This window comes from Chiroxiphia lanceolata, chromosome 1 (assembly GCF_009829145.1).
Source record: "Chiroxiphia lanceolata isolate bChiLan1 chromosome 1, bChiLan1.pri, whole genome shotgun sequence".
Classification (NCBI taxonomy): domain Eukaryota; kingdom Metazoa; phylum Chordata; class Aves; order Passeriformes; family Pipridae; genus Chiroxiphia; species Chiroxiphia lanceolata.
This window is the reverse complement of record NC_045637.1, coordinates 100,443,850-100,455,864: the sequence shown is the minus strand read 5'-3', so window position 1 is coordinate 100,455,864 and position 12,015 is coordinate 100,443,850. Positions and strand designations below refer to the sequence as shown.

Sequence of the window (12,015 nt, the reverse complement as noted above, 5' to 3'; positions counted from 1 at the left end):
TGAAACGTCATAGAGGGAAAAAGAAAAGTTTGCATCATATAGCATAAGTAAGTAAACCCAAATACACACATTTTATATAAATAATGAAATTAATATAAGGAGACAGACCCAAACATGGTAGGAAGGAACTGGTTTACTATATCCAAGGCTGCTATAATTTCTTTGATCATAGTAAATTCCACTCTGAGGGTGAACAGGGAAAGAAGAGAGAAAACAAAGGTTGCATCTGCAGATCTTGTAAATAAAAGTTCTATCTTAACGTTGCCTAAGTGTTCCCAAGCTTAGAACTTATACAGAACGCTGTAAAGTTTTGCCTATGGTTGACTCAAAACTTATATAAGCATAAAATCTCCCAAACTACTATGTACTCTCTATATCAGCATTATTTATATTTTAATGCCATGCTCAAACAAAATAATAAATAATTTTGTGACTTTTTCCTCCTTAAAAAATAAGAAAACTCCAAAAGTTTGACAAGTGCAGCATGAAATACATAACTGACAAAACTTGCTAATAATTAGTACAATTATTTACTTGATCTTTTTTCCATTAGATACCATCATAAATCAAAGCATTTTGGGGAGAGAGGAGAGAAATCCCTAATAATTTAATAGGGGCTGAATGTTTACATGAGCAGCGTTAGCTTGTAACCTACCACTGTTCTTTGCACACATATTGAAGTGTGCATACTGAAAGTCTGGCTCATTTCTGTTGGGTTTTGATACTTTCTACTCAAATTGCGTATTTATGCAAATGTCAGGCAAAAAATACATTTACATACAAAAAAAGAAAAAACAGACAGATGAAGAGATGGCAAAAAGTAGTGCCTGCAGAATGCAGTACTTCATATCTCAACAGGCAACAGGAAGCAGAAATATTCATACTATTTATTTAGGAACTGAGGGAAGAGGAAAACAGCACCTCAAGAGTGCAGGAAGAAATGCTGTAATACAATAAAGGTAAGTAAATACAAAAATTACTTCAGCCTTGTCTTAACTCAAGTGTCCGCTGCTGCTCTGACTCCCCAAACCCCTGATGCAACCACTAATTCATCAGCACCAAAAGCCCTCCGAAAAAAGACATGCAAAATATTTAATTTATTGACACTATATTCACATGTTATACACTAAACTTTCCAGAATAGTGTCTGCAAGATCCCAGTAATCCACATGCCTTTCTCAATAAGTCACTGGGTTAATGTCAAGGTCTACGGCAAATTCAATCTGCTTTACATGTATATTTAAAATATTTCTAACTATCTGATAGGGGAAAAAGTATAATAATAGAAAATATATATCTATCCTGACTGAATACGCTTTGACCTGGAGAAGTGGCACGTTTAAACAGTTCCAAGAGCCTTCCCCAGACCTCCAGCAGATTGAGATTTCTATTTAGATGATTTCATTGATGCTATTGCACTGATCCAAACATACTGGAGGTCAGAATCTGATAAATACTAGAGATTTCTTTTTTCCTAAAAAAATTTATGCAAATGTCAGTAAGCTAATTAATTTATCCATAACTGTATCAGTATATAATTCTACATACTTTGTATATTTGTAATGAATACTATATAGAAAACTAACCAATAAATCTTTATGGGAATAAGCTTTCTTCTTTGAATTACGAGATTCACTGTAAACATGACTCTAATAAAAATTACAAAATTAATACGCTATATAACAGTATCTTCAGTCTTAAAATATAAAGAAGCCAAACATAAGGATTTAAGGCTTTTTCACCTAACAACAGAAACACCAGAAATTCTAACTACATGACTAGAAAAACAGGCCATGCTTTTATCACTGTGTTAAAAAGATCTGATAAATGGAACTTTAACCAATCTTATTCTGATTAACACAGACTTGGCTTAAGCTAGTGCTCACATTTCAGAAAAATAATTAAAACCAATATACAAACTAAAAAAGCTTAGTAATACAGACTATTTTAAGCACTATATTGTGCTTGCCTATCTGTAGCTAATTCACATAGCAGGGTGTTTGAAGAACTAACAGCTTTTTAAGTTCCTTACACATCGCTTTTAGTGGTACTTGATAGCTGTCTTTTCTTAAGAAGATGCACAAATCTTATGTGGCATAATACCACTAAGAACATGATGCACTCTACTATCTCTTCATAAAAATATGAAAGAATTTTTTAAAGTAAACCACCTGCTTTTTCTCAGGACTTTTTTTCTATTTGATTAAGTAAAGTTTCTAAATGGAAATGGAGAATGCAAATAGATGCATACAGACACTTTTTTTCTTTTAAAGAATGTTCTCCAAGTCTAATCTGCATGTCACTTCACTATTAAGTTTAGAAATAACAAATAAATACTAAAAAATGCCTACTGTAAGACAGCTGTCTTTTTAACCTGAAAAAGTTTATACATGCATTCTACAGAAAGTGTTAGAATCATGAAACTGTTCTAGGTCTGAAAGTGTGACAGTAAAAGTTTACATACTTTTTAAAATCAGTGATTCAAAATTGCTAGTTAGTGTCATTACACCTTAAAAACAAAGCACAAAAGCAGTCTTCACTCAAAGACATGCAAAGTGTTAACATACAGGGACCAAGTATCTTGCAGATCTATCCTTAGCACTGTCATACTGAAGTAAAAAAAAATGAAAGTAAAATCAAAATCATAATGCTAAAAAAATATGAAAATGTATACATGAAGGAATGCCATTTAGCCAATCTGAAGTGCATTCTGAGGCTGGAACACTTAATAAAAACTAATTTTTTCCTCAACAGCATCCCAATTTACAAAAAGTGAGATAATTTTGGACAGCTATCTGAAAATTTCTTCTAGATATCAAATTAACACAAAAAATTCCATGGGTTTATATTTTATATCTGTTTATAAGTTATTTTAGGCCAGATTTAGTTACCATTATTTCATACTGTTTTCATATTATCTCAACAGTTACAATATATCCAAAATTAACAATATATTAAATAAAATTTTGATGTTATAGATGTAATTTAGAGACTATGGTACCTTTTTGTGTTCCTAGAAGTATTACCATACAGGACTCATAGGACACTGTACCAGTTTTAACCAACTTAACTGTTTATTTTTTTAAAAACAGTTTTTGCTTTTAATTATTACCTACCAATAAGCAACCTTACTATTGGCAAATGAAGACAGATTACTCAGAAAATCATTATCATCCCAACACTTATACCTTTTATAACCATTAACAGTTTAACAGTCTACTAACAAATGGTTCAGTTGCCTAAACTAGGAATACCATAAAACATACAGAAATACCCATTACCGAAAAAGTAAAATTTCTGTATTCCAGCCTTGACTGTAGTATTAAAATCACAATATAAGAGAGAAAAATGTTCCCTGTAATAACTTTTAGCAATCTATCAAGGTTGATGCACAACCTTTGTCACTTTATTTTACTTCTCTTTTGGGGATATTAGGAGAGAGAGACTGAAGAGATTCTTCATACTTGTAAGTGTTCTGTCTTGAAGATAACTTCACTTAACACTTTCTTTGAGCCCTCAAATTTGCTATTACGAAGTGCTTGATTACAACAATAGTTGCAGCAGTCCCATTAATACCATTTTCTATATGCATGCTTTCACCAAACTACTGCTTTGGTAAGTAGACACAGAAAACATCATAATGTGAACACAACACATTATAAATAAAAAGCATGCTCATTCCAGGTTGCACACCACAAGATTTCTCCTTTTGGAGGTACTTGCTCTGCTCCTGTGAGATGCACTGACATTCAAAGAACTCTTGAGAATGAAATTATAAGAATATATCAATATATGAAATAAAAATTTAATTCTAACTGTTAATCTTTACTGAATGAGACAAAATAACCAAGGCAGGCAAAAAATTCTAGATAAGCCCCTCTAAAATGATCTCAGTTATCTGCTCAGTTCAAACCCTTTTGTTTGGACAATGGTCAATTACTTAATTTCCATCTTAGCATATTTAGTATGTCAAACAAGACAAGCGCAGAACTGAGCAAACTTGTACTAGCTCACAAATTTCTAAGTGTAGTGCATAGCATATTTTACATGTTTTTTCTGTTAACCATCTACTGTTTGAAAAGTAGTCAATACTACCTGATTTAAATTATTTATTTGGTAAAAACACCTGTGTGACAAATTGCAGAAACACTTAACACCAGGACTTGCAAGATATTACACAAAATTCACTTAAACAAACACTACATTTAATTGCTGAGACATCTTATTAAGTAACAATCATTATTTTTTAAAATCACACAGAGAAACAGCTCATTTCACCTTCCAAAATAAACAAAACCAATCCTTTTATTTTAGTAATTTGTCCCTTTCCTGGCCTATATATCTAGACCAATAACAAGCTGATTTCTAGACAAATCTACTAAGACCAGGAAAATGTTTACATAACCTCAATAAAACCATTCTCTAGCACTGTATATGACCTCAAGATGATTAGAAAAGGCTATACAATACAATAAATATTTCTGTTAGCAGTCTTTGGGATACCTTGCATCATTCAGGTAACTTTTTGCCACTAATGAATAATCCCACCTTCTAAAAGAAATAAAATCTTGCATCATACCAAACTCTTCTTCAAATTGTATCTTAAGGTACTACTACCTTTTCTTCCACAAATATTACAGAAACACAGTATCACTCAATATGCAAAAAAGACAGAGAGATTGAAACATATAAAAATAAACTATTTTGTTAACATTGAAGGAAATGAAATACCAGAGGAACTTCAACATTATATGTGACTTAAAATAATGATTAAAACTGCTAATACTCGGGAGACTTAAAGCTTCATCCTCTCCATAAGAAAAGGAAACCCAAACTCAAATTTTTTTTGTTTGGTTTTTGTCAGCCAAGATCAAAAAGAAAAAGTATAATTTGAACACAAACCAAATATGAATGTTGACTGGACTGGTGAGAATACCTGGCCCTCTCTGAGTCTTCCTGAGAAAGAAAAAATGCAGAGTTATATCACAGGGAAGAAAAAAAGAACCTGACACAGCACTAGGAAGCAAATATGAGCAACATGCTGTTAGCACTTTTAACGCTATGTGTTATTTTGAATAATCCGTGGCAAGGTGGAACTCGTTCAAGTCCGAAGAACTTGATTTCACCTGCTTTGGGTAAGAATGCCAATAAACTACATTAGGAGATGTAAATAAGGCAGGTTAATACAATTAATAATTAGTGTTCAGTAGGCAGTCTTTCTTATGATTAGTATATTAACGCAGAAAAAAGCACAAGATTTTTTAACTTAAGAAATTAAATTAAAAATAAAAAAGAGCTTGACAAACTTACATTAGTAAGAAATGTACTACATAACTACTACATTCAGTTTGTGAATATTTTATAAAGTTATTTCAGCCCTAATAGAGATGATTATTCTCAGTTTCCTCATACCTATTTTATATTTTCTTCTCTGTTATAGGAACAAAGCTTCTTAAGCAAACCGATCAGTTATAAGTTCTACAACTAGCTCTGCTCTGCAGTGACAGGGAAAATAATAAACCCAAGTTATAAAATCTGAGGGAGGATAACTAGCTAAGGCACCTTAGTATCTTTTATTCTGTTGAAAGATGAGAGAACGCTCATTTTGGCTCACACAAAGGAATATGTGAGAAAAAGCAGGACAAAACCACAACTAGTTTAAAATTAAAACATTGAAATGTTTCACATGCCATTAGCATCCCAAATTGTTACAGTATGTTAAGAATAAAACTATCCAATATAAACGCTATAACAGGGCTCTAAACCCAGAAATCCTTCCTTCAGTTACTCACTTTCTACAGTTTTTAACATGTCACACTACTCTAAAGATTGTAAGCCAGTTATTTTTAGAGTTAAAAGCTTCGCCTCCAGATCATAGATGGGTATCTAAAGACTAAAGCTGGCTTTCATACTGCTTATGGTCACGTGGTTATCTTCTACATTACCACTGGATACACTAAGTTGTTTAATATTTTTTTATGACTATTCAATAGGCCTAGTTAAAATTCTGCGAGAAAATTTCCCAGGGGAGAGGGTAGGTTCATTTAATAATGATATTTAGTCTTCTGTTGTTGTTTGAAGTTTAAAAGGAGTATTTATGCTATTTAACTTTTCAACACAGTATAGTCAGATCATTGCCAACTGTAAATGTACTTTGTGTCCCTGGTCTAAATGGACAAATACCTGTTAGCAATATCTGCACCTGGCAAGCAGACAGTTTGCTATTTACATAAGATTCCTCTTAGTTCTTGGGTAACAAGTCTCTTCCTGACATTCAATCAGAAAATAGAAAGCCAGTGTTAAGTGTTCAGCATATTCAGAATAAAGTATTACAGTACATATTGTAAACAGATAGCTGCTGCTGGTATCTATCAAGCTTGATTTCTAACAATTTAAGTTTGAATTATGCACGTTATCTAATACAGAAATTAGGTCTCCCAGTCCACAAAAGGAGTGCACATCTGTTCAGAAATCTCCTACAGCAGATGTGCCTCTTAGGAGTGCAAAAAGAAGGTGACATTCAGTTGAGTGGCATTAATTTTGACATGAGATTGCTCACAAATGCAATCTGTATTCCACATTTCGGAAACCCTTGTTCTTGAGCAAAAAAACCTTCAAATGTGCATTCCGCCAAGGAATAACAGAAATCTATGTTGTTCTTTATAAGTAACATGAGAACTAATATATACACAAATGTCAGTTTGGCAAAGAGACAACAAAAAGTCAGCACAACTTTTGCAAATAAAATTCTAATGACAGTTTTAGGATTTCTCAACAGGGGTGCCGATTAACTGTCACTGTAGTTTTAACTATTTGAAATTATGGGTAATATCAGCATGTATTGCTTGAATCTTGGTGATCCAAACCTTCACACAGTGAACATTTTCCCAAAAACCAGAAAAAACCCTCACATCTCCCATATACCTTTTTAAAAGGCACATGAAATTTGTGAAAGGAACTCTAAAGAAACATTGCAATAATGTCAGTCTCACTTCAGTGCCTAGTAAAATCATGGAAAAGGTTATTCTCAGAGGTATTGAAAAACACCTGGAGGACAACTCAGTTATCAGTTACAGCCAACACGGCTTCATGAGGGGAAAATCCTACTTGTCAAATCTGATTTCCTTCCACGACAGGGGAACCCACCAAGCTTATCTAGGAAAGACAATAAATGTAATCTTTTTGGTCTTCGCTTCTGATATTGTCTCACACAGTATCCTTCTCAACAAAATGTTCAGCACACAGCTGGATAACTGTGTTATGTGACGCGTGAGCAACTGGTTCACAGGTCAGGCACAAAGAGTTATAGTGAATGGGGTAACATCAGACTGGCAAACAGTCACTAGTGGGGTTCTGCTCCATCCTAAGCCCAGTTCTCTTCAACATCTTCATTAATAACCTGGACACAGAGCTCGAAGGTACACTAAGTAAGTTTGATGACGACACTAAATTGGGAGTAGCTGTTGATTTCCTCAAGGGCACAGAGGTCCTGCAGAGAGACCTTAACAAATTAAGAGAGATTTAACAAGGGAAAGTGCAGGATCCTTCATCTGGGATGGTTGTGTGTATAGGCTAGGGAACAAGAGGCTGGAGAGCAGCTCTGGAGAAAGGGATCTGGGGGTCCTGGTTGATGGCAAGTCAGCAGTGCCCTGGCAGCCAGGAGAGCCAACCGTGTCCTGGGCGGCATCAGGCACGGTATCGCCAGCTGGTCGAGGGAGGGGACTGTCCTGCTCTGCTCTGCACTGGTGCAGCCTCACCTTATATTGTGAGCAGTTTTAGGTGCCACGATATAAAAAAGACACTAAGCTATTAGAGAGTGTCCAAAGGAGGGCCACAAGGATGGCAAAGGGTCTGGAGGGGAAGCTGTATGAGGAGCGGCTGAGGTCACTTGGTCTGTTCAGCCTGGAGGAGATTGAGGGAAGACTTCATCGCAGTCTTCATCATCCTCAAGAGGGGAAGAGGAGGGACAGGCATGGATCTCTTCTCTGGGGTGACCACTGACAGAACCCAAGGGAATGGTTGAGTCAGGGGAAGTTCAGGTTAGGTATCAAAAGTTTTTTCACCCAGAGCGTGGTTGAGCACTGGAAAATGTTCCCCAGGGGAGCGGTCACAGCACCAAGCCTGTCTGAGTTCAAGAAGCATTTGACAATGCTCTCAGGCACATGGTGTGATTCTTGGGGTGTCCTGCACAGGAGTTGGACTCGACGATCCTATGGGTCCCCTCCAACTCAGCATATTCAACGATTCTATGATAAATTAGAATAAATTGAGCAGCAGCTTTCTCAGATTGTAACTCTATCTTTATGCCTTCTCTATTAGTTTTAATCTGAATAAGCAGCCAAATGTTTCATCATTATTAACTGAAAACAAGGGTTTTTTTAATCTCCTATAGTTGATTTTTAAATCCTAAAAGTTGACTTAATCATCTGTAAAGACACTAGCATTTGCCAAGTTACTCAAAAGAGGAAAAATACAAATGCAAGACCACTAAGGAAAAAAAGAAAGGTAAAAACTCAAGCCCAAAAAGTTAACTGAAATTAAAATACTTACTGTTAAGACACTTACCTAACTGAAACTAATCTCATTTCATTTAAAATAGATTAACGACTTTAAGCCAGCATATGGTGGGAACACAAAACATTTCATTTTAAGAAGAAACATGTCATTCCATAGTTTCTCTTTTGCTGCCATAAAGTGCCCTGGATATCCACATCAATATATCATTTATAAGTAATTGCTTTCAGTAATAAGACACTTCAAAATGACACACAGCAAACCATTAGTTAATTACTTCCTTCAAATCCTACGTTAGTTCTCTGAATGGTGAAAACATGCACAACAGGTGATTTTAGCCTACCATCCATTTCTGAATATGAGCCCATTTTCTATCACATGAATGCTGAGAAAACTACAGAATGTAAAAAGAAAAACAAACAAACCATTTACAATAGAAATTAGTCACCACACAAGACTGGATTCCTAAACTGAAAATTCAGAAAAATCTAGTTAAATTGCTATGTAATCTTCAGTATAATACCAGATACCTATAGCAGTTCAAAACCTGAATCTACGGCCTAACAAGAACCATATAAAATTAAGGCAAAAACTGTTTTGCAAATTGCATTTGTAATTACCACAGAACCCCCCCCCCAACAACCAAATATCAGCAATCCATTAATTTGAATGTAATAATGAAACAGAGTAAGTTCTCAATCTTCTGCATGCAATGTCAAAACCTGAATTAAATACAATAACCATGAAATAACCAGACTGCTGAAAACCTAGTTTCTCTAGAGGTTTTTTCTCATGAAATGCAAGCTTTTTCTTTAGGAGAAATGTGTGGAGCAACACACAACTGTATGTGTAAATATTACCCCAATTTTACACATTTTTTTAAAAATAAAGATCCTGACAATAGGATTATTTATTGTGAATACTTTTGGTATAATCCAATCCTAATGCTGAAATACGAGCATGCAGCTGAATTACACTAAAAGAAAAAATCTTATGCAAATACAGAAATAAAATACATTAATAATTTTAGTAAAGGTTTGTAAGAATTCCTGACGAGTTACACTACCTCTTTCTGCTGTCGCTCCAGCTCTCTCATACGTATATCTCTTGCTTCTGCTCGAGCTGCTCGTTTGGCTGCAAGTCTGGCTTCTGCCTAAAAGCAGATTGAAAATAATGAAAGTTAAAAACATGTTTTTTGAATAATGGTTTAAGTACTCAAATTAATAACCTCTTCACAATTGCAAATTAAGATTCTAACATCACAATACAGAGGTAGTAAAGAATTCAGAGTTCTCAGAATGAAATTTCAGAAAGAATATGTACCCAACTTTACGGATATCATTGCTAGTCAAAAGAATTACATGTTGATAAAAGAATCATAGAATGGCTTGGGTTGGAAGAGACCTTAAAGATCATCTAATTCCAACCCCCAGACCAGATGCCACTAACTAGACCAGGTTGCTCAGAGCCCCATCCAACCTGACCTTGAACACTTCCAGGGATGGGACATACACAACTTCTCGGGGCAACCTGTTCCAGTGCCTCACCACCCTCACAATAAGAATTTCTTCCTAACATCTGATCTAAATCTACTCTCTCGTAGTTTAAAACCATACATTCTCCTATCTCCTATCACTATCTGCCTGTGTAAAAAGTCACTCTCCCTCTTTTTTGTAAACCCCCTTCAGGAAGGACACAATGAGGTCTCCCCAAAGCCATCTCTCCTCCACGCTGAACAAACACTGCTCTCTGCCCATCTTCATAGGAGAGGTGTTCCAGTCCTCTGAGCATCTTTGTGGCCATCACTGAATTCTTCTCCCAGTCTTTACTCATGTCTGGGATTGCCCTGACCCAGGTGCAGGACCTTGCACTTGGACTTGTTGAACTTCATGAGGTTCCTATGGGCCCATTTCTCTAGTTTGCCCAGGTTCCCCTGGATGGCATCCTTCCATCTGTTGTGCCAAATGCACCACTCAGCTTCATGTCATCTGGAAACTTGCTGAGAGTGCACTGGATTTCACTGTCTGTGTCACTGATAAAGACATTAAAGAGCCCTGGTACCAAGACAGACCCCTGAGGGACACCACTCATCAACGGCTTCCATCAGGACACAGACTCATTGAACACAACTCTCTGCCTGGGTCCATCCATCCAATTCCTTACCTACTGAATAGTCCATCCATCAAAGCCATGTCTCTCCAATTTGGAGATAAGGATGTGATGAGCAATCTTGTCAAAGGCCTTACAGAAGTCTAGGTAGTTGACACTGCTTCCATGAGGCTCTGCTCCACAATCTTCCCAGGTACAGAGGTGAGGCTCACCAGTCTGTAGTTCCCTAGGTCTTCTTTTCTATGCTCTTTAAAAATAGGAGCAATGTTTTCCAGTCACTGGTGACTTTGTTTGACCAACATGACTTTTCAAATATAATGGAGAGTGGCTTGGCAACATCATCAGCCAGCTCCCTCAGGACCCTGGGATGCATGTCTGAACTGAGTGCAGAAATATTACTGTCACTACAACTTGAAAACTGATGTCCTATGGACTTTAAAATGACTTTGCCTACGCATAGTATTTGCACAGGCATGTATGCAATTGAAGAATCTTTGGCCACAAAAAGACATAAAAACCAAGAAGAAAGAATCAAAACAAGGATACTAAACAATTACTGCTCATGCCATATTTAAAGGCTCTGCTACCATTTGGCATTATTTCGAAAAGCAAACATCACTTAGAATGCTTCAAATAGCAATCAAAATCAAATTGATTAATGGACAAAATGCAGGAAAGAAATTTAAGATTGCCATTCCTTAAGAACTACCTTCAACACTATCACCAAAAAGGGACTTCCCTACCTTTTCATTCAAGGCCTTATACCGCCAACACCTTCCTTGGACACAGCTTCAGTGCTCAGAACCTGCTGTAAGCCAATTTAACTAACTACTATAGCAGTAAGTTAACAGGAGCAATAAAAAGTAGTTTTCTGGTGTGTTAGTGAAATGAATGGGCTTGTACAAAGACCTTAAGAACACCAGACCCAGCAAAAGGTACAAGCAGGACAAACATTAGCATGACCTTCCCCTTTTCAGTGGCAAATACTGTACTGCTTGTGAAACCTGGTTATTGGCAGATACAACTACGTATTTTCTCCAGTTTCTATCCAGCCTCAACAAACATTGTCTTTCAGACCCTAAATGCTACCCCAAATTTAATCATGAGGAAATAAAATTTGCCATAAAGCTAATGTTTGAGGAAAGTACAAGCTCAATTTCTTCATGTTTGAGTAATGAGTTGACAAAAAAAATTGTGTTAAGATTCTTGAAATATTAAACCAATGAAGGTTTTCCACCAAAAATTCAGTTGCCTATCAAATGTTAATTAAAAATTTATGAGAACAAGAGCAGCCAAAAATTCAGAACTCCTAACAACCAAAACATTTAATTTTGTAGAACTTCTTAAAAATGTAACATTCAATGGGATTTTGTCTTTGATTAAGGATAGGTT

The 12,015-nt window shown here is 35.8% G+C and overlaps 1 protein-coding gene across 1 annotated transcript in view; it reads right to left on the bottom strand.

Moving 5' to 3' along the window:
• Positions 1-12,015, bottom strand: part of LRRFIP2 (LRR binding FLII interacting protein 2) — a 59,966-nt gene that overhangs the window by 27,272 nt on the left and 20,679 nt on the right. The window contains 4 exon segments of the mRNA XM_032684502.1: positions 109-183; positions 4,903-4,956; positions 8,858-8,908; positions 9,581-9,667. Coding sequence (XP_032540393.1) covers positions 109-183; positions 4,903-4,956; positions 8,858-8,908; positions 9,581-9,667 — 267 coding nt within the window.